The sequence below is a fragment of the Acinonyx jubatus genome, chromosome C1 (assembly GCF_027475565.1).
Source record: "Acinonyx jubatus isolate Ajub_Pintada_27869175 chromosome C1, VMU_Ajub_asm_v1.0, whole genome shotgun sequence".
NCBI lineage: Eukaryota > Metazoa > Chordata > Mammalia > Carnivora > Felidae > Acinonyx > Acinonyx jubatus.
Window position 1 is genome coordinate 41,896,748 of NC_069381.1, and position 22,639 is coordinate 41,919,386.

Sequence of the window (22,639 nt, forward strand, 5' to 3'; positions counted from 1 at the left end):
TTCTATGTTTAATTTTTTGAGGAACCACTATATTGTTTTCTCCCCCCCACTATATTGTTTTCTGAAGTGGCTATATCATTTTACATTCCCACCAACGATGTGTAAGGGTTCCAATTTCTCCATATCCTTGAAAATGTTTGTCTTTTTTATTATTATTATTTTTTAATATTTATTTTTGACAAAGAGAGAGAGATAGAGCATGAGTGGGGGAGGGGCAGAGAGAGAGGGAGACACAGAATCCGAAGCAGGCTCCAGGCTCTGAGCTGTCAGCACAGAGCCCAATGTAGGGCTCGAACTCACAGACCGTGAGATCATGACCTGAGCCGAAGTCGGACACTCAACCGACTGAGCCACACAGGGAGCACCCCCCTTTTTTTAATAGAACAGCCGTCCTGACAAGTGTGGGACAATTATCTCATTCTGGTTTTGATTTGCATTTCCCTAATGATTAGCGACGTTGAACATCTTTTCATATGCTTGTTGGCTTACAGAGTTTATTTTAAACCAAACAAAAACTACTTCACATTTTAAAAATAAACTCACTTTTTAAAACTTATCTGCTCCTGGGAAAGTCCCTTTCCTCCATCAACTTGAGAAACTGGCAGGCCGAGCTTACAAACCTTCATCTACATTGCATGCCTTCCTTGTAGAACAGCTGCAAAACTGGAAGCTCAGAAACAGTAGGTGGTGACAGACCAGTCCTGTTATTGCAGGAAAATGACAAGCTTGCCCCCTAGTGACGGGTTAGGAAGATAATAGAAAAGGCAAAGGTTTACCTTAAAAGAAAAAGCACAACCACCACAAAGAACATCTCTACCCTACCCAGAATCTGGAGAGAAACTAGTAACACAAACTACTAATCAATCACAATAGTTTATTCACAGAGACAGTTAAAAAGATCCAGTTCTGAGGGACAAAATGTGTCACAAAACCTTTGCTTACAAATCCCTAGGTGAAGTTGCCTCGGGAATAATCTGTCCTTCAGCATGATGAGCAATGCCAGGTGAGTGGACTGGGGATGCTAATTTTCAACTGTGGATGCCTCCGCTAAAGCACAGCTTATATTTCATCCTCTTTGGCAATCCTGAAGCATAATGACCTTTAACTTTTATGCTGCACATCCCTCCCAATCTCTAAGAATTTATTGAAGCTCTGACTCTAAAGGCAAAAAGAAAGCCTACACCAATGATTACATAAGTCAGAGGGTGGAAGTCGTGACTATTTAACTGTTCTTAGCTCCTTAAGCCCTCTATTATGTAAGTCAAGACTCTGATTTTCAAGCCCTCCCAACTAAAATAATAATAATGATAATAATAAGGTCTGATTCCTTCAGGCACTGTGGCTGCTGAGTCTTCCTGCTCTTTGTCTCCCCTCTCCACCCCCCGCCCAGTCTCTACTGCTCTCTAGTTTGCCTTTTTTCACAGAGCACAGACTCTGAGACATAAAATCCCATAAATGTGTGTGTCTTCACAGAACACAACAGATGAAAGAATACTGACTGAAATAAACATTTCAGGCTACAACCTAGTAGGTGACACTCTGGGGTAATGGGTCTATGTAACCAGAGCTACTGACATTAAGTCCCAAGTCTTCCTGCTCCAGCAGGTTGACTTTCAAGGGCTATGTAAGACATAAGAGGTGCCAGCCTCAAGCTGTGTGTTACTTAGAAGCATGGGCCACACTACCCAAATGTCAAAGGCTGGACATTTTTCTGCTGTTCTTTGTGCAGCTGCCGGGCCCGGTTTTTTAGCACCTCGGCCTTTGCCTCATCTTTATCTACACCATCCCCCAGCCTGTACATGCGGCTGGCATTGGCACAGGCCCAGACATGGCCCAAGTCACAGGCTTTCATTGAGTATTTACATGCCAGGCCCATGTCCTTGGGAAAGCCAGGGGCACCCTGCAGGAACATGGCACTGAGATTGAAGCAGCTGGAGGCATAGCTGCCTTCACAGGCCCTTGTGTAGTAGTCTCTGGCCTTCTCCAGATCAGGCTGGCCATCTTCATTGACCTGTCCATCATGTGCCAAGAGACCAACGTTGTGACATGCCTCCACAGACTTCCTTCCAGGCTTCTCACACGCCATCAGAAAGCAGCTGGAGGCAGCTTTCAGGTCCTGGGTCAGTCCACCTGGGAGGAAGGAAAGGGAAGAAAAAAATAAACCCAACCAGGGCAGAACCTGCATGTCTGAGGCCAAAGTTAGAGACTAATTCCTGAATAAAGTTCATACATTTTGAGCTAAGGCAGCATGAAAGGAAGGTGGCCTGGTATATACAACAAAGACTTTCCAGCCTTGGAATCTTTGTTCAAATGATATCTTATGAGGCAGACCACCCCTAAAGGAGGTGAAAGGTGGGGACTATAAGAACTACCTCATGGGATTATAGGGAGAACATGTGATCTTATAAGCACTTTGTTAAATGTTCATTAAATGTATATTGAATACATATTATTTGCCAACTACTGTTCTAGGTTCTGGAGTAAACAGACACAGTCCCTACCCTTATAATCTAATGAAACAGATATTTAACAACCACACAACCTAATGTATGATTTTAAGTGTGACAAGCATTTGGAAGAAAAGTCCAGGATGCAATGAGAATGTATCATGGCTCTGACCTAGACCAGGTTAAGATCAAGGAAAGTCTCCCCAAAGAAGTGATATTTGAGATGTAATATAATGGGGAAAAAAAGAAGGAAAAAAAATGGAGTAAGAATTGTTCTAAGCAGGAGGAATAGGATACAAAGAGAAAAAAAGCTCATATGTCTAGAACCCAGAAATCGCTAGGGAAAAAAGGCTGTAGAGACAGGTAAGGGTCAGATCACAGGTCTGACGCATCTTATTAAGGATCCTGTACTTTATCTTAGAAATTATGGGAAACTGCTAATGGGTGATTTTAAGCAATGGTGGTGACAGGGCTCAATTTTCTCTTTAGTTTTTAGATTTTTCTTTTTAATGGAAAATTTCAAATCCCTATGTACTATCACTCATTCTCAAAAAATACAAACACTATCTTTTAACATAATTTTTTAAAGAAATCACTCCAAATCTACCACCTAAAAATAACCATCATTATCATTAAGAGAATACCATTCCAGTTAGCTTTGTAGTATATATTCAGATTACATGCTGGCTGGCTGAATGGACAGCTAGATAGACGTATGTACTTTGAAAAATTGGATTGTATATGCTAATTTTATTTTTTAAAGTTTATTTATTTATTTATTTGTTTGTTTGTTTGTTTATTTATTTATTTCACATGTGTGAGAGCACAGGAGGGGCAGAGAGAGACAGAATCCCAAGCAGGCTTCGTGCTATCAGCGCAGAACCTGATGTGGGGCTCAGTCACACGAACCATGAGATCATGACCTGAGTTGAAATCAAGAGTCGGATGCTTAACCAACTGAGCCACCCAGGTGCCCCTTAACTAAATCTAAGAAGTACTAACTCACAACTATAAAAGGTGAGGATACTGGTGTCTCACATTTCCTTCCATCTTTCCTCCCCCGCCCTCTACTTTTTGTTACTTCTCTATTATTTTAATTTAGGAAGACAGCATAGCACAGTGGTTAACAGAAGCCTGGGCTCTGTAGCCAGAAAACCTAGGCTCCAGTCCTGGCTCCATTCCTTGCTGGCTGTGTGACATTAGGCAAGTTACTTAACCTCTATAAGCCTCCATTTTCCTCACCTGTAAAATAAGGAAAACAGTACCTACTTCATATGTTAGAAGCTTAAATGCGTTTTTACAAAGAGCCTGGCACATAATAAGTGTCCGGGAAACATTGTGGTGTTTCTATGCTCTAAAGGTTTATATTATTTACATTCTATTCAGTAACCTAATAAGCCCAATAGTCATTCTAAATGGATTCCACTCATCACCAGTCTTTTCATGAGAGCTTCTCCATTCCTGAATTGTTTCTTTTGATTAACTTCTTTATTGCTTATCAAATAGATTTTTCCAGAAAAACTCATACATAGATTCTATTTCCCCTGAGTTCTTTCAGTTCTGAGAGTGTATTTGTGCCACCTTATATCTAAATAGGATATAGGTCTTGCTTTTATACACAGCCTAACAATCTATGTGTTTTACTGGAGTGTTTACTTACATTTAATGCAATTGTTGATTATAGCTGGGTTAAAATCTATAATCTTACTTATTTCCCATTTGTCCCAAATGCTTTTTGTTTTTTCTCCTTTCTTGCATTCTTTGGTATCGTGTATTTCTTTTTTTAAAGATTTTATTTCACTTTTAAGTAATCTTTACATTCAACGTGGAGCTCAAACCCATAACCCTGAGATCAAGAGTCACACTCGGGGTGCCTGGGTGGCTCAGTTGGTTAAGCGTCCGACTTCGGCTCAGGTCATGATCTCGCGGTCCGTGGGTTCGAGCCCCGCGTCGGGCTCCGTGCTGACAACTCAGAGCCTGGAGCTTGTTTCAGATTCTGTGTCTCCCTCTTTCTCTGACCCTCCCCTGTTCATGCTCTCTCTCTGTCTCAAAAATAAATAAATGTTAAAAAAAAATTTTTTTTTAAATAAAGAGTTACACTCCACTAACCCAGCCAGCCAGGTGCCTTGAATCGTGTATTTCTTTGAATTTTTTTTAATGTTTATTCATTTTTTGAGAGAGAGAGAGAGAGAGAGAGAGAGAGAATGAGTGGGGGCAGGACAGAGAGAGAGGGAGACACAGAATATGAAGCAGGCTCCAGCCTCTGAGCTATCAGCACATTTCGATACGGGGCTCGAACCCACGAACCATGAGATCATGACCTGAGCTGAAGTTGAATGCTTAGCCAGCTGAGCCTTGAATTGTGTATTTCTAATAATCCATGTCATTCTTATCACTGGTTTTTTAGTTATACTTCCCTCTTCAGTGACTTATCTAGTGAACATATAACATTAATTTATCACAATCTACCACAAATATTATACCACTTCACATATAATGTAAGAATCTTAAAATACATTTTTATTCATTTACCACAGTTCCATCCTTTGTATTATTGCTATTATGTCTTACTTCTACGTATACTTTTTGATTTTACTTCTATATATAAACCTCACAATACACTGCCATTATTTTTGCTTTAAACAGTCTTTTAGAGATATTAAGAAATGAGGAAAAAAGTCTCATATCTGCATACATATTCTAATGTGCTTTATTCTTATGTATGGATCTTAGTTTCCATCTGTTATCATTTGCTTTCAATCCAAACAACTTTAACATTTTTTGTGGTGCAGGTCTGCTAATGATTCATTCCATCAGCTTTTGTCTATCTGAAAATGAATTTATTTCATCTTCATTTTTATTTTTTTTAATGTTTATTTATTTTGAGAAAGAGTACATGTGCAAGAGTGGGGGAGGGGCAGAGACAGAGAGAGGGAGAGAGAGAATCCCAAGCAGGCTCCATGATGTCAGTGCAGAGCCGGACATGGGCTCAATCTCATGAACCATGAGATTATGACCTGAGCTGAAATCAAGAGTTGGACGCTTAACCGACTGAGCCACCAGGTGCCCCCATCTTCATTTTTAAAGACATTTTTGCTAAAGTAGAATTCATGTTGGATAGTTTTTTCTTTCATCCCTTAAAGATGTTGTTTTGTCTTCTGGCTTATGTTGCTTCTGATGAAAAGTCAGGAGTTGTTCTCACCACTATTCCCTTCAAAGTCTTTCTCTGATTGCCTTTTTTTTTAATTTTTAAAAATTAAAAAAAAATTTTTTTTGATAGAGTCCACATGGGGAGACAAGCAGGGGAGAGGCAGAGAGAGAGAGAGAGAGAGAGAGTTCCCAACACGTGGCTTGATCCCATGACCCATCATGGCCTGAGCTGAAATCAAGAGTTGGACACCCAACTGACTGAGCCACCCGGGTGCCCTTCTCTGATGGCTTTTAAGATTTTCTCTTTATCTTCGTTTTTCACCAAATTGGTAATAATGTGTCTAGGTATAATTTCATTGGTTATCCTCCTTGGGTTCAGTGAGTGCCATGGATCAGCAGACTGATACTTTTCATCAAATTTGGAAATTTTTCTGCTGTTATTTCTTCAAATATATACATATTTTGCCCCAATCTCTTTTCTTTCTGGGACTCTGATATACATGTGCTAGGTTGAAGAATACTGACTCCTACAGGTTGAGGCTATTTTTTTTTTCTCATCACTTCATTTTGGGTAATATCTATAATCCTATATTCAAGTTCACCAATCTTTCAAATTGTCTATTTTGCTATTAAGCCTGTCAAGTAACTTCTCATTTCAAATATTATGTTTTTCTACTGTAGGATTTCATTTGGTTCAAGTATTAATTTCTCTAATGTGATTTCCTATCTATTCGCTCATTATGCCCATATTTTATTTTAACTTTTAAAAATATTTATTACACCTGTTTAAAATTTTTTTTTAATGTTTATTTATTTTTGAGACAGAGACAGAGCATGAACGGGGGAGGGTCAGAGAGAGGGAGACACAGAATCCGAAGCAGGCTCCAGGCTCTGAGCTGTCAGCACAGAGCCCTATGCGGGGCTCGAACTCATGGACCGTGAGATCATGACCTGAGCCGAAGTTGGATGCTTAACCGACTGAGCCACCCAGGCGCCCCTATTACACCTGTTTTAAAATATTTAACTGTTAATTTCAACATCTCTGTCATATCTAGGTGTTTCTGTTGACTGCTTTTTTTCTGTTTAGCAATTTCTTATTTTATGCTAAACACTGTACATGATACTTTGTTCAATCTGGATTTTGCTATATTCCTTTGAAGGTTGTTGAACTTTTGTTCTGGTAGCCAAAATCCCTATGGCACTTGTTTGTAAGTTTTGTTAGAGCAGATTATAGAACAGTCTTGCTACTAGGGCAATCTCAGTTGAATGTAATGTTCAATGTCTCTCCACTCGGGCTGGTTGGAATTCAAACCACTCCCATTACTGTGAAACCTCTGGAACCTCTTCTCAGTTCACAGCTCCCCAGTAGCTTTTCAATGAAGGTCTCTCAGTCTCCCTCTATGCATGTGCTGCTTAACATTAGGCCAAAGACCTAAAAGTACTCCTATATGGATTTCTGGAGTGCCTTCTCAGTATAGCTTCTTTCTTCTCTAGCATTCTGTCCCTCAAATTCCAACTGCTTTATTCACCAGAAATTCTGACTTCTGCCTCATCAGTTCAGCAAAATTGTCATGCTCTCTTTGGCTTCCATCTCTGTGATAGTCTGGAAAGAACTTCCAGGCAGAAAAAGTAACCATGGACGGGGTCACATTTTATGTTTTCCTTTTCTTGAGGATCACAGCACTACACTGCCTGTTTTTCATATATTTTATCCAATCTATGGTTTATATTCTTTTTTTTCTTTTTAACTAAAGAAAAGGGTGGAATTTAATCTTCATTTACAGGATACTGCAAGATACGAAATTCCACACAGAAATAAGAAACCTATTGAGAAGAGAAGCTTCAGACAGTATACATAACTTGGAACTGTTCAAGTATAACTGTAGTGTAAAAAATGCTATAATAGCAAACCTCATTTAAAAAGAATTCTTGGGGGGGGGCACTTGGGTGGCTCAGTCAATTAAGCGTCCGACTTCAGCTCAGGTCATGATCTCACAGTTCGTGGGTTCGAGCCCCGCATCGGGCTCTGTGCTGACAGCTCAGAGCCTGGAGCCTGTTTCAGATTCTGTGTCTCCCTCTTTCTTTGCCCCTCCCCCACTTGCGCTCTGTCTCCCTCGGTCTAAAAAATAAATAAACATTTAAAAAATTAAAAAAAAAAAAGAATTCTTGGGGTGCACCTGGGTGGCTCAGTTGGTTAAACATGTGACTCTTGATTTCGGCTCAGGTCATGTTCTTCTGATTGTGAGATCTTGCTCCATGTTGGGATCTGCACTGAGCAAGGAGTCTGCTTAAGATTCTCTCTCTCTCTCTCTCTCTCTCTCTCTCTCTCTCTCTCTCTCTCTATTTCTTTAAATTTTTTTTTAATGTTTATTTATTTTTGAGAGAGAGAGACAGAGTGTGAGCAGGGGAAGGGCAGAGAGAGAGGGAGACACAGAATCTGAAGCAGGCTCCAGGCTCCAAGCTTCCAGCACAGAGCCCGATGCAGGGCTCGAACCCACAAACTGAGAGATCAGTTTGGGATCTGATCCTGAGCCGAAGTCAGATGCGTAACTGACTGAGCCACCTAGGCACTCGCTCTCTCTCTATTTCTGCTCCTCTCCCAAGCTTGTATTCTCTCTTTCTCTAACATAAAAATAAAGTAAAATTAAAAAATTAAAAAGAGTTTTTGGGGCACCTGGGTGGCTCAGTCAGTTCAGCAGCCAACTCTGGAATTTGGCTCAGGTCGTGATCCCAGGGTCATGGGATTGAGCCCTGCATCAGGCTCTGCACTGAGCATGGAGCCTGCTTGGGATTCTCTTTCCCTCTCTCTCTCTCTCTCTTCCTCTTCCCCACTTATGAGAGCACTCTCTCTCTTTAAAATAAAATGAAAAGTAAAAATAAATAAAAAATAAAAAGACTTCTTAGTAGAGAAACAGTAAGACAAACGTATAGCAAACATAGCACACAACAAACAACTTTCTGCCTCAGCTGTACAATCTAAAAGTTAAAGGTTCCAGATCTGCAATCCTGAACTGAGAATGTATAGCATTTGGAGGTAATTTCTGGCACATTTTTTTCCCCTCTTCTTCTACAGAGAAATACTTCTCAGTTGAGTGCAATGAAGCTTTGTATAAAATTCATGGTTTTGTGGAGCTTCAATTTTGTCCAAACCTCCACTTTCTTCAATCATTATGCTAAGTTTCTCAGTTTCACCTAGTTTCTTAGCAGCCTGAAAGATATTTGAAATAGTGTTCAGAATAACCCCAGCATCTTCCACAGTTAAGAGGTTCATCAGTGGTTCTATTATACCACAATGAATAAGATTTATAATCTATTCAACTGGCCCACCAGTTGAATAGTTGGTCACAGCCCACACAGCTTCCTTTTGTGTTTTAAAGTTTTCCTTAGAATGCCAGTGAGAAATGGGATTAACCCATGATTCGCAACTTGCTGTGTCTGGTGCCGGCAACCAGCTGTGATGTTTCACACTGTCCACACTGCTTCCTTCTGAGTATTAGTTTTGGGGCTCATTACCAGGCTGGGGAAGATGGCAAGTGCTCCCACTTCTATTACAACATGAGTCGGTTCATCTGTCCCAGTGACAATACCTCCTATGGCTCTTAGCACAGAAGTCACAATTGACAATTTAGGAGCTCTTAGAAGCATTACAAGTTGGGGCACAACTCCCCTTTCAACAACCACTTTTATCTGCTCATTTGGACCACCAGTCTGGTAAGAAATGGTCCAGCAGGTGTCTGCCAATACTTCTGGATCACCATAATGTAGGAGAAGAACTAAAATAGGAAGAAGTTGCTTAACAGCATCTACAGGAGTACAGGATCCTTTCTGTAACAAAAATTTGGAAGCGTCCAGATAAGATTACCTAAGTAACCACATGCTACAGACGACATATCAGAAACTGCAAGAAGGGCCAACAGTGGGTCAAATGTACCATACTTGAAAACCAAATCTCAGAAAACTGAACTATCGCATACAATGTTTCCTAGAGCTCATACAGCTTGTTCACTGATGCGAGCATGGGAAGATGTCAATGGAGAAATGAATGCTGGGACAGCACCTCTATCTACCACAGCCTTGGTCTGTTCTGATATTCTAGAAGCAATGTTAGTGAGAGCTCAAGCAGATTCAACTGAATGGGACTACAAACAATTCTGTCCAAAAAGGACACAAATTTTGGAATGAAACCAAGCCAGATGATGTTCTCTATGGGGGCTGCTTTTCCCCAGAAAGCAGTTTCTTAGCAGCTTGAGTAGCCTGGAGGTGGCTTTCCAAATTGTTGCTATTTATGCTTTTGACAATGCTATTAACAGATCAACTTACACTGCCCTGGTTGTTGTGGAGAAGTAGATTTATTAGGAAATTAGCTTACATTTCTCCTTTTCAGCATCTAGTCTTCCTTCTTAGCTTTCCTCAGGTCCACATTAACTTCTACTTGACACCACCTCATTTTTATACTGTCTTTCCCCTTGTTCTTGAATCTGTTAAGGTGGGCAGCTGGTGAACTGCAGTGTCATTGGAAGACTGGGTTGTGACACAGAGGGAGAAAGCTACAAAGGCCAACTCAGGCTTCCACAGAAAGCACAGGCTATGGGTTGGCTGCCCTCAAAAACATCCACCACAGCTCAGCCCAAGACAGTGTCCATGGTTTATATTTTTACAAGTTCATTTTAGGGGTGCCTGGGTGGCTCAGTTGGTTAAATGTCATACGCTTGATTTCGGCTCAGGTCATGATCTCACAGTCGTGAGATGAAGCCCCACTTCGGGCTCCATGCTGAGTGTGGAGCCTGCTTGTTTGGGATTCTCTCTCTCCCTCTCTTTCTCTGCTCCTCCCTTGCTCATGCTATCATAAAATAAACTTTTTTTTTAAAGTCCATTTTAGTTCCTTATGGAAAGAGGATTAGAGACCTGCATTAATCTCCTACCTGTAATTCAAGCAGGAGAGGAAGGTAGCTTGGATAAGAATGATGCAGGAGAGGGAGAGAGGGCAGATTTGAGACATATTTTGGAGATAAACTGGCTATTAGCTACTACTAGAGAGAGATCCACTTGCTAAGGTGGAAGATAATGGGCATAATAAATTGGGGTGAGAAAAAACAATTAAGAATTCCATATCTAATTTAAGTTAAAAAAAATTTTTTTTCAATGTTTATTTATTTTTGAGAGAAAAAGAGAGAGTGCAAGCGGGGGAGAGGCAGAGAGAGAGCGAGACACAGAATCCGAAGCAGGCTCCAGGCTCTGAGCTGTCCACACAGAGCCTGACACAGGGCTTGAACTCACAAGCTGTGAGATCATGACCTGAGCCAAAGTCAGACCCTTAACCAACTGAGCCACCCAGGTGCCCCTGATTTGTTAAGTTTGACATGCCTATGATAATTCTAAGTAGATAGGTCTAATAAAAAATCAGGTACGTGTGGTCTGAAGCTCACAAAAGCAATCTAGATTAGAGATAAAAGATCTGTTTGCGGGGTGCCTGGGTGCTCAGTCAGTTGAGCATCAGACTCAATTTCAGCTCAGATCATGATCCCAAGGTCATGGGATTGAGCCCCACATCAGGCTCTGCGCTGACTGTGGAGCCTGCTTAAGATTTGCTCTCTCTCTTCCTCTGCCCCTCTCCCCAACTCATGTTCTCTCATAAATAAATACATAAATACATACATACATACATACATACATACATACATTTTTTAGAGAAAAAAGATTCATTTGCAATTGTCATCAACTTATCTGAGCTTTCATGTCCTCCTCTAAAGCAATCCCACTTTTTAGAAGAGGAAATTGAAGACTCTTAAACAGAAGAGAAACAAAAGTCATCTATTGTTACCACCACCCAGAGACCATCATTACTTAATTTTTGGTGTATTTCCTCCTAGCACTATGTAGTTTTTTATGTAGTTTGCTCTTTTTTTTTTAAGTAATATCTGTGCCCAATATGGGGCTCAAACTCACAACCCTGAGATCAAGAGTCCTACGTTCTACTGACTGAGCCAGCCAGGCGCCCCAATTTGGTCTTTTTACATTTGTAATCATGAACCTTCTTCGCGCCCCATTAGAAACCCTTCTTAATATCTGTTTTATTGGCTGCATAATATTTCCTCAAAGACATATGTGTCAGAGTTAACTTCTACTTCTTTTCATAGGACACATAGATTGTTTCACGAGAATAGTTCAAAGTTGATTTCCTATATGAAAACATTTGGCCAACGTATTCCTTGGATGTGTACACTCTAAGTGTGCAATCCAGAGTAACTTCTGCAGCACAACCAGACCTGTTCACGTTGATAAAATGTTTTACAATTTAACAAAGCTATTCTCATTTGATGCTCAGAAAAATCCTATGAAGAAGGTATGAGTGGACCTTCTTACTCTAATTTTGTCAACAAAGAAATTGCTACTCAGAGAAAGAAAATGCCTTGTCAGATGCTACACTGTCTAAAAGTGGGTTCTTTGGCCTCCCACTCTTTCCCTTGCCCCAAGCTATCCTTGGTAAAAGAGTTATTAACCTGTCTGTGTCAAGAAAGGACACGGGGTGATTTTTTAGCAAAAAGCGAAAGCAAAGCAAAAAGCAAAAAGCAAAAGCAAAAGCAAAAGCAAAAAGACTGGAAAATTCTTTGGCTCAGAACTAGGCAGGGGGAGTCAACAGTTTTGGCTTTTAAACATGGCAGGGCCCAAGGTCTGCTAAACAGCAATCCAAAATGGCTTGAGTAGCAAAGATCAGCTAACAGGATCTTCCATGACCACTCTGGTTTGAACATCCAGAGAAATTTAACAGGATTAAGTACTGATCTCTAAACACTCTGTGTTCTTTCACACCCACATACCTTCTCTTTGCCTGAGATAACTCTTATTACCACCTCCACCAAACAAACCACACTCTGTCCTTCAAGGACCAGTTTGAATGCTGCCTCTTCTGCGACAGCACCACCTGTGTCAACACTGAACACACACTCCCAGCACTGACCCTCTATAGTATTTTACATATCTCTCTGAAGATGTTTCTCAAGCTCTCCCAGGTGTAACAGGTATCAGAGTCCTCCTTCCCTCCCTCTACTGGTCCATACTTAATTCATTCTCTCACTAAAGACAGTAAAAGTGTGCTCAATAAAGTAACATCTAAAAGAAAAAAATGTCAATATACAATCATTAATCACATCAATTTGTCTAATAAGAGAACAATTTCAGGGCCTCTTTTGTTTTCTCTAATTCAATAAGAAATTCAAAGTCCTTGTGAAAAATATAGTAAAAAACGGTAAAAAGATTACTTAACATTAAAGGGGGTGGGGGAAAATGCCTGGCTGGCTCAGTTGGTAGAGCATGTAACCCTTAATCTCAGGGTTTTGAGTTTGAGCCTCATGTTGGGTGCGGAGATTACTTAAATCGGGTGAACGTCCAACCTCAGCTCAGGTCATGATCTTGCAGTTTGTGAGTTTGAGCCCCACTTCAAGCTTGCTGCTATCAGCCTGTCAGCACAGAACCCCCTTCGGATCCTCTGTCTCCCTCTCTCTGTTCCTCCCCCATTTGCACTCTCTCAAAAATAAATAAACATTAAAAAAAGAAACATTATTTTTTAATGGGCTAATTAACATTCCATCCAATGGAGGTAACATTATTTATTTAACTAAGCTGCTACTATTGGCACACAGGTTTTAGGGGTTTTTTTTTAATCATTATTTTAATGAAATTGTGTATTACCTGTAAACTGTAAGTTAATGAAAATAAAATTTTGCCAGATAAATAATACTAGGGTATCTTTTCACATAACTTTTACTTGCATTTCCAGTTATTTCCTTAGGAAGGACACTAGGAGAATTATTAGGTCAAAAAAATGCCTCTCTGCTCCATCAAGGGAAGCTGATATTCCTGCTGATGCTAAACTTTCTTCAAAATAGTGACTACCACAGGCCCCACGTCCCATGTGAAAGCAGAAATAGTTCACACAACTCCAGAGAATTAAAAAGACACCCTCTTCATCAAACTTTCACTGAGTATCTTTCTAACCAGGCTTGGCTGGGCCCTGGGAACAAGAGATCAATGAATCATACAATCCTCGAAAAAACAGTTGCCTGTCAAAGGTCATATTCTCTATTTGTGGTGTTTTTAAAATATGCCCATAAATTCTTTGCTATTCTTTCCTTCAAAAGCCTGGATGTTAGTTCTCTCCTATTAGTGTGGACTGGACTGATTCACTTCTAACAAACAGAATGTGATAGAAATGAAAAACATGTGACCTCCAAGGGTAGGTCATAAAAGACACCGTGGATTCCATCCCACTCTTTTGGATCACTCACTATGGAGGAAAGCAAGATGCCATGTCAAAATGACACATAAGCAGCCCACAGACAGATCCCTGTCACAAAGAATGGAGGTCTCCTGATAAGAGCTAGAAAGGAACAGAAGGCTTTCCTAACAGCCATGTGAGTGAGCCATCTTAGAATTGAAAACTCTAGCTCCAGTCAAGCCTTCAAACGACTCTAGCCCCAACTCCCTGGCTAATGTCTTAACTGCAACCTCATTAGAGATCCTGAGGCATATAGCTAAGCAGACCCCAAATTCCTGACCTATAGAAACCATGTGAAATAATAACTTTGTTGGAATAATTTCTTATTTAGCAATAGATAATTTAAACACTACTCACTACTATAGTGATAACTGCAATTAGGGAATGAGGAGAAAAGACAGATGGCAGAGAATTAATAATTGGTCCCTTCCTCTGTGGCAGGCATATGCTGATGTCTTTACCTGCATTATCTTATTATACTTATTTAATATTACCTAATAGCAAGTACTATTTTTTCTCCATTTTACAGGTGACATAACTGAGGCAGAGTTAGAGTGAATGGGTCAAGGTCCCACTTCTTGCTAATAATATTCCCTAAGGTCTGCCTAATTTGAAAGGCTATGTTCTTCCCCCTTGAACTCTCTCCAAATCTTCCCACAATGTGCTTGCCCACAGCCTGGCCAGTGAGGACCCTGAGGTCCTGAGCATGAGGCTCAGGATGTCATGCCAGTACTACCATCAATGACAATGACCAATGAAAGTAGGCACCACCTTACCTTTTCCGGTCACATAATAAGCCCCCAGTTTATAGCAGCTATCACTGTGTTTGTTCTCTTCACAGTTGAACTTCAATACCTTGGCAGCCTCCTCAAAATTCTTCTGGATCCCTTCCAAATAGTCCACCAACCGATAGCATCCTGTGAGGAGAAGGCAAGAGCTGTTCTTCATGTCAGGGGTTGCTGCTCAGCAGTGGGGAGGGCTGAGGTGTGGCAGGCCAGAATGTGTCTTTTATTGAGGACCAGCTTCTTTCTGTCCTCCTGAGGTGTAGCAAGGTGACCTCACCACAAAGAATGCAGGTGGTGCTCAGCCATTCCTACAATTGGCATTGTCTGTCCTTAGCCAGGGCTGAGCAATGTACAGTCTGGGGAGACAGTGGCCACTATTCTGGCTCCACCAGTCACCAGCCATTCTGGTGGAGCCCTTCTGCTCCCTGTTAGCCAGGGCCAAAGATCCACTGCCTTTCATGACTGAAACTTTGCTACCTTTGGAACTTCCTGGGAAGTTCAGCAATAAAACAACGAAAACCAAAAGGGTCCATGGGCTAGTCTTTGTAGTAGCAAGAAAGTGGTGTTTCCCTGACTATATTCCTCAGCCAGGCTGAGAATGAGAAGCCCAAAGACTGAGTAGAAATGGTAGCTACTAAAGAAGTTGGAAACAGACTCTCCCTTTTTAGCAGTCTCTAATCGCAGTGAGTATCTTCTTAACATCTCTCCCCCCGTCCCTTCTTCATTCCAAATGACACTTATGTCATTAATTTTCCTTCAACAAATATTTGAGCTTCTATGTGCGACCACGTACCACACACTGTTATAGATGGTGGGCATACAGTCACTTCCCCTCCTAAAAATTACATTCTAGAGGAGGGAAAAAAATAAGTAGATAGGTGAGCAAGATGCATTTATATTTCTTAAGACACATTTAAACAGTAACAAATGTTATGTGATTGAAATAAAACAGGGTAAGATAGTTTGTTGTGCAAACTGCCGGAATAGTTACAAGACTGGGCAATCGGGGAGGACCTAGTAAGGACTTTAATGTCTGAGCTGAAATGTGAATAACAAGAATGAACTAATGATTTAAAGACAATAAAACAGGAAGGGGGCAGAAAGTCCCAGGCACAAGAAACAATAAATTAAAAGACCCCAAAGAGGGAATAAGCTTGGTACAAATAAGGTATTATGTGGCTGGATCAAGGAGAAAAGGGGTAGGAAATGAAGAGAGAAAGATGGGGACGAAATAACAGGGTATTGTGGAACACAGGAAGGAGTTAGGATTTTATTCCAGGTCAATGGCAAATCACTGGAGGGTTTTAAGAAGGGTAGTGATAGAGGCCCCTGGGTGGCTCAAGTCGGTTGAATGTCCAACTTCGGCTCAGGTCACGATCTCACAGTTCATGGGTTCGAGCCCCACGTCAGGCTCTGTACTGACAGCTCAGAGCCTGGAGCCTGCTATGGATTCTGTCTCCCTCACTCTCTGCCCCTCCCCTACTTGCGCAAGTGCGCACTCTCTCTCTCAAAAATAAATGGATATTAAAAAAAAATTAAGAAGAGTAGTGATATGATTCAATTTGCATTTTTAAAAGGTTATTCCAGGGGGCACCTGGGTGGCTCAGTCAGTTAAGCATCCGACTTCAGCTTGGGTCATGATCTCATGGTTCATGAGTTCAAGCCCAGCATCAGACTTGGCGCTGACAGCTGGGAGCCTTGGGCCCTGTTTCGATTCTGTGTCTCCCTCTGTCTCTGCCCCTCCCCCTGCTCATGCTCTGTCTCTCTCTCAAAAATAAGTAAATATAAATAAATAAATAAATAAATAAATAAATAAATGTATGTATGTATGTATGTATGTATGTATGTATGTCATTCCACTATATGTTTGCATATGCCCAGATGAATATAGAAGAACAAGATGCATGAGGGGGTATACTCCAGTAATGGTGACAACCAACATGTTGTTTTGTTATTTAAAAATCTAATAAGACAGCATTTACTAGAACAAAATGAAATTTTAACTATCAGTTTGAAGGTAGATAACAGATTTTAAGGGAATGAGCATGCCAACAGAGAGGTTAGAAGGCTATTTTAGTTATCCTGGTAAGAGATCATGACTTCAAAAGACAGTAGGTATAGTCACTATTGCCTCCTCTCAGGCTCTACTTCTAAAGTGCTGCAGCCAGTCCTTGTATGCCCACCCTTCCCCATTCCAATGCTTAGTATACTCTCCAGAGTACATTACCGTGAACTCTCTCCTCAAAAACATGTACGGCTCTTCACTGCCTACAGAATAGTCTAAATGCCTTACCCTGGCATTCAAGGCCTGACACACCTCACTCTTCAATCTTATTTAACTACACTATAGTCTCGCTTCAACCTTCCAGAAGACAGCATTCTATTCTCCCACCCTCTCCTCCATTATCAACAGTTGCCTGCTCCTCCTGACCTCCCCCCAGAAGTCTTTCCCGACAATCCTGCTCCTCAGTGACTCCAACTCCTCTTAGGACACAGGTGAGCCCTCAAAGAACCACCCTGGGTTCTTATTAAGCCATCATACTGCAGAGCAACTCTGGTTAGTTGGTTAGCTTCAAGAAATGGCTATATCATATTCTGGAAACCAGACTGCAAGCTATTAGAAGATAAGACTAGTGAGGTGCCTGGATGGCTCAGTCGGTTAAGCATCCGACTTCAACTCAGGTCATGATCTTGCGGTTTATGAGTGTGAGCTCCACGTTGGGTTCTGTGCTGACAGCTCAGAGCCTGCAGCCTGCTTCAGATTCTGTGTCTCCCTCTCTCTCTGCCCCTTCCCTGCTTGTACTCTGTCTCTGTCTCTCTCTCAAAAATAAACATGAAAAAATATTAAAAAAAAAAAAAAGGAAGGTAAGACTAGTGTCATTTCCCCCCCCTTTATAAACCACTCACCTGGTGGGTGAGCCCACACCAGGCTGCTCTGGGTGACCTCTTTTGGACACCAATATCCACCCACACACTCAAGTCAACTCAATGTTCCCAGAACACAAGGGGCACATTCATGCCTCAGGGCCTTTTCTTCACTAGATGTTACCTCTGCCTAGCATTGATCTCACAGACCTTCAAGGCTTAGTTCAAATGTAACTTTCTCAATGACTACCTTTGACCCTTAATTCAAAATCGCCCTCCTCAACTCCCTATACCTCAGCCCTTTTTCCCATTGCACTAATGACTAGATTCTAACACACGATTTCATGTATTTCCTTACGTTTATTGTCCAATTCCCTCCACTAGAATGTAAGCTCCAGAAGGACAGGGAATTTTATCTGTTCATTGATGTATCCCCATCGCTCTACCCCCAGCACCCAAGCACTTCTCGTCGTACCCGCCCCGGCCTCCAGGCTCTGTCCCTCCTAGTATGCCGCCGCTGCGACCCCGCAGGTCCTCGAGAAACCCAACCTGTTCCTCCCCAACACACACAACGTCGTTATCGTCCCATCGCGTCCCAACGAGTCCCCGGCCGGAGACCCCTTCCAGACCTCTTCCAGAGGTTGCTAGTGACCCGTCTAGCCCCCTCCCCTCCCCCATGCGTCCCCACGTGTCCCCAGGCTGCGCCGGAGGCGCTCACCGTTCGGGTCCTTCTCGCGGTAGCACTGGTAGTTGCACTCCACCTCCATGTTTTCCAGAAAGGACTTCACCTGCTCCTCGTCCTGGAAGTCCACCACGCCCGCCATGGCCCCTGCTCGCTCAGCCGACTTTAGCCGGCCGCTCCTCCCCTGGTGGTTCTGCACACCCGCCCCGCGGTCACGTGAGCCAGCGGAGGGGCGGGGCCTGGGGGCGGGCCGCGGAGGTCTGCGCTCACCCGTATCCCGGAAGGGGGGGCGCAGTGAACCTAAATCCTTGAGCTATTGAGGCCTCAAGCTGTTTGGCTGACACGTCTCTTGCTATGTTCACTCCTTTTCTAAAACTGGTGACGATCTTTGTGCAACACTTTTTTCTGAGCCGGCTTTGTGCCCTAATGATTTTCTGCCTGCAGTTATTTATTTCTTCATTCATTCATTCGTTTGTTCGGGGATCTCCAAGTGCCTACTGTGTGGCTCACCCAGGGCTTGGTTCCAGTAATACAACAGCTAGGAAGTATGGTCCCTGCCTTTAAAGAGCTTCCAGTTTAGTGGGAAGACATTTGTTGATTCTGTTCAGCAAGCATTCTGAGCATCTACTATGTGTTAGGTATAGCTGCACAAACCAATATTCATAAGTCTGTGCCATGACGTCTGGTTCATCTGTATGTTCCTCCCAGACCTATCCCCCACCTTCCACCCTCAACCTGAATGACATAAGAAATGAATGGCAATGGGAGATGATTACTGGAACACAGTGGCTACAGAGGTTGTAGTAATAATTCTGTTATAATAGCTACTGTTTAAACAGTGTTGAACTTTGTTCCAGATTCTATTCTAAGAGATTTTATACATGTTTTCATTTAGTTCTCACTATGACCCTCATTGTGACACTATGGGGTAGGTATTATTATCCCCATTCTGCATATGAGGAAACTGAGCTCCAGAGAAATAACTTGTCCAAGATCATACAAGAAGTGAGAGAATAGGGGCATGATAAATACTTTTTTTAAATAAAAGTGCATGTGGTACAAGAGGAACATATGAAGGAGATGGGGCAGAGGAGAGAAACTTCACCTGGCTTTTGCTTTGTTCTCTTGCACAGAATCATCAGTTCCATAAAGCCTGGACTGCAAGCTCTCCAAAGACAGTCAGATCCAGTTCATCTTTAGGTCCCAGACAGCCCTATTCTAGAGTCCTCAGTGGTACTCAATCCTTGGTTTCTCATCACCTACGGGAATGCTTCCCCAATGACTCCTCTATTAACCTATCCCGAAAGACATTAGAGAGTGGACTACTTCCAACCACTCCCTTATCAGGGAGCAGCTTCCTATAACTGGGAAATGTTTCTGAAGTCCCAATTTTATTTTAGTTTAGTTCTTTAAAAAATTTTAAATGTTTATTTTTTAGAGAGAGAGAGCACAAGTGGGGGGGGGGGAGGGCAGAGAGAGAGGGAGATACAGAATCCAAAGCAGGTTCCAGGCTCTGAGCTATCAGCACACAGCCCGACAGGGAATCATGACCTGAGCCAGAAGTCAGACGCTTAACTGAGCTACTCAGGCACCCCCAACCCCAATTTATTTTTAAAATTCTTATGATTTCACATTAAGTTCCATAATAATATATCTTTTATAGGAAAATACAAGATTGTCTTTTCCCAAGCCCTTCAGTAAAATTGACATTCCAAGTGATATGCCACATTTTTGTGTGGTTTCTCATATGCCTGATCACCTTGGGAGACCCCTCAGTACACATACACCTAGAAGGGAAACCCTAACCTTTGATTTTGAGCCCACCTTCCTTAGCCTGGCCTTTAAGGCCCTGCTACAATGTGATTCTAGCTTCATATCATACCTCTCTTTCCTCATACCCCACTCAACCTTCTGATCTCTGAATAGGTCCCAGGTTTGTGTCCCTGTTTACTGCTGCTCTTAAGGCCTTAACCCCCCTTCTCTGCCCAAATCAGAGGAGAGAAGTCTTCCCTGTAGTCTTCCCAGGTGCAACAGCCACTTGTCTCCCAAAGTAAATTTAAATGCGCCCATTCCAGTGTTCCACACCACTTTTTATTCTTGTATAATATAGTAGGAAAAGACTAACTTTGGAGGACAGATTTTTTTTTTTTTTTGAGGACTGATCTTAATCAGAATCTATGCCCCATGTTTACTAAGTAGTTACCTTCAACCAATCACATTTATGAGCTTGATTCCTCTTCTGTAAATTAAAATCCTTTGTGGCTGTTGGTAGGACTAAAAGTTCATGTATACAGAATGCTGAGCAGAGTGCCTGGCTCAGAGTCATTCCTGTTCCAGAAACGTTTCTTGTTATGCCCATAATGGCATGAAAGTCCGTGTCCCCCATGACACTGTGAGCTTTTTGTCCCTTCTGCCAGTCATAGGGTCAAGAACAAAGAAAGTCTTGGTGAAGATGATGTAGATAGCTAAGGTCAGGAACAGGCCACAAATGATTTTTCCCTTAATCATTTGATGAACTACATTAAAAAGAGCCCACCTGGGCAGTAGAGGGTGATAGAGAGTTGGGGAAAAGATGGAAGACAGGCTGGGCCAAGTATGAAGTTACACCTTTAAAAGAAAATTTAGTGTCATCAGAAAGGTTGCCAGTTTCTTTTTTAGTCTTTTCCTTATCTCTGTAGATTTATTCCTCCTTATTCTTATAAATGTTCACATTTACTTTTTAAACTTATTTAATTATTCAAGTAATACATGAATATATGCTTCTTGTAAATTAATCTCATGTTTTTTACCTAACATCCCTTTTTGTTAAGCGGGATACAGCTTGTAGACACCGTTTAGAGTGTTGCTGAAGCTGAAGGTCAGCGAAGTTAAGCGATTTACTCTAAAACACGTAGTGAGACGATGAAGGAGAAACCAGCCTTCTTAGAATCCTAGAGTTCACAATAACCATCCCAAATCCTGGAGGGAAGAATTGAAGAATATTATAGCACTCAACTCCTGACTCTAGACTTAGATTCAACTAATATTAATTGATCACTAATTATGAGTTTAGTACTTTAGATCCATTATCTCATTTATTCTTCATTCACTCAACAAACATTCCCTGGATGCTTGCAAATGGCTAGGGCTTAAGGGATACAAAATTGAAAAATGCAAGCTTTCAACAAGAGCATGCAACTCTTGAAAGAGGAAAAGCACTGGTCAATAAACATGTGATGAGATGCTCCTCCAAATGATCAAAGGAAGGCAAACTAAGAACATTATGATACCATTTTCATCTCTCAGATCAACAAAGGTTGGCAGCTAGTGTTTGTTAGAATGCTGAGAAATGGGCATTCCCATACACTATTGGTGGGAATGTAAATTGATGTCTTCTCTTTGGAGAGCAATTCAGTAACATTTATTAACATTTAAATGTGCTTATATATATTTTAGGGGTGGGAGAAAAAATTGCAAACCACCTATCCCACCATGGACTCGGATCCTAAACATGCAGAGAATTCGTACAACTCAACAATAAGAAGACATTTTATTTTATTTTATTTTATTTTAAATTTTTTAAGTTTATTTATTTTGAGAGAGACAGAGTGAGTGGGGGTGGAGTAGAGAGGGAGACAGAGAAGCTCAGGCAGGCTCTGTGCTGCCAGTGCAGAGGCCGATGCAGGGCTTGAACCCACAAAACCATGAGATCACGACCTGAGCTGAAACCAAGACCACCCATGTGCCCCAGAAAACATTTATAGACAAAATATTTGAGTAGATGTTTCACCAAAGACATATGGAGAGGCAACAAGCACACAAAAAGACATCCAACAAAGGGGCGTCTGGGTAGCTCCGTTACTTGGGTGTCTGACTCTTGATTTCAGCTCAGTTCATGATCCTGGGGTTGTGGGATTGAGCCCTGCATCATGTTCCATGCTGGGCATGAAGACTGCTTGAGATTCTCTCTCTCTCTCTCTCTCTCTCTCTCCCTCTACCCCTCTCCCCAGCTCATGCACATGCTGTCTCTGTCTCTAAAAGAAAAAGAAGGAAAGAAAAAAAAAAAAAAAAAGAAAGAAAGACACCCAGCATGGAGAAGTGCAAAAAAAAAAAAAAATCTGCACTGAGATATCACTACACAACTACTAGAATGGCAATAATCAACAAGACAAACAATACCAAGTATTGATGAGAATATAAAAAAAACTAGAACTCTTATGTACATTTCTCATTGGAATGCAATATGCGGTAGCCAGTTTATATTTAAAAAAATTTTTTTTACATTTTCTAAAGTTTATTTATTTTGAGAGAAAGAGAGCATGCATGTGTGAGCAGGGAGAGGCAGAGAGAGAAGGAGAGAGAAAATCCCAAGCAGGCTCCACGCTGACATGGGGCTCGATCCCATGAACCATGAGATCATGACCTGAGCTGATATCAAGAGTCGGATGCTAAACTG

General features: G+C 41.6%; 1 protein-coding gene across 1 annotated transcript; it reads right to left on the reverse strand.

Moving 5' to 3' along the window:
- Nucleotides 1-854: 854 nt before the first annotated feature.
- On the reverse strand, nt 855-18,420 carry LOC106987892 (cytochrome c oxidase assembly factor 7). The gene is made up of 3 exons (XM_015086240.3): nt 18,241-18,420; nt 14,649-14,789; nt 855-2,130 (listed from the first exon to the last, which is right to left on the reverse strand). Exons 1-3 carry the CDS (start codon nt 18,344-18,346, stop codon nt 1,682-1,684), a joined length of 696 nt encoding a protein of 231 aa, XP_014941726.1. The 5' UTR covers nt 18,347-18,420; the 3' UTR covers nt 855-1,681.
- Between the last annotated feature and the right edge of the window lie 4,219 nt (nt 18,421-22,639).

Bases quoted from the DNA above. Each gene is read 5' to 3' on its own strand.
- LOC106987892 (XM_015086240.3), bottom strand. From the start codon at position 18,346: ATGGCGGGCGTGGTGGACTTCCAGGACGAGGAGCAGGTGAAGTCCTTT. The intron at 14,790-18,240 runs GTGAGCGCCTCC...TTCTCCTCACAG, and splicing joins CCGCGAGAAGGACCCGAACG to GATGCTATCGGTTGGTGGAC. The intron at 2,131-14,648 runs GTAAGGTGGTGC...CCTTCCTCCCAG, and splicing joins TTATTATGTGACCGGAAAAG to GTGGACTGACCCAGGACCTG.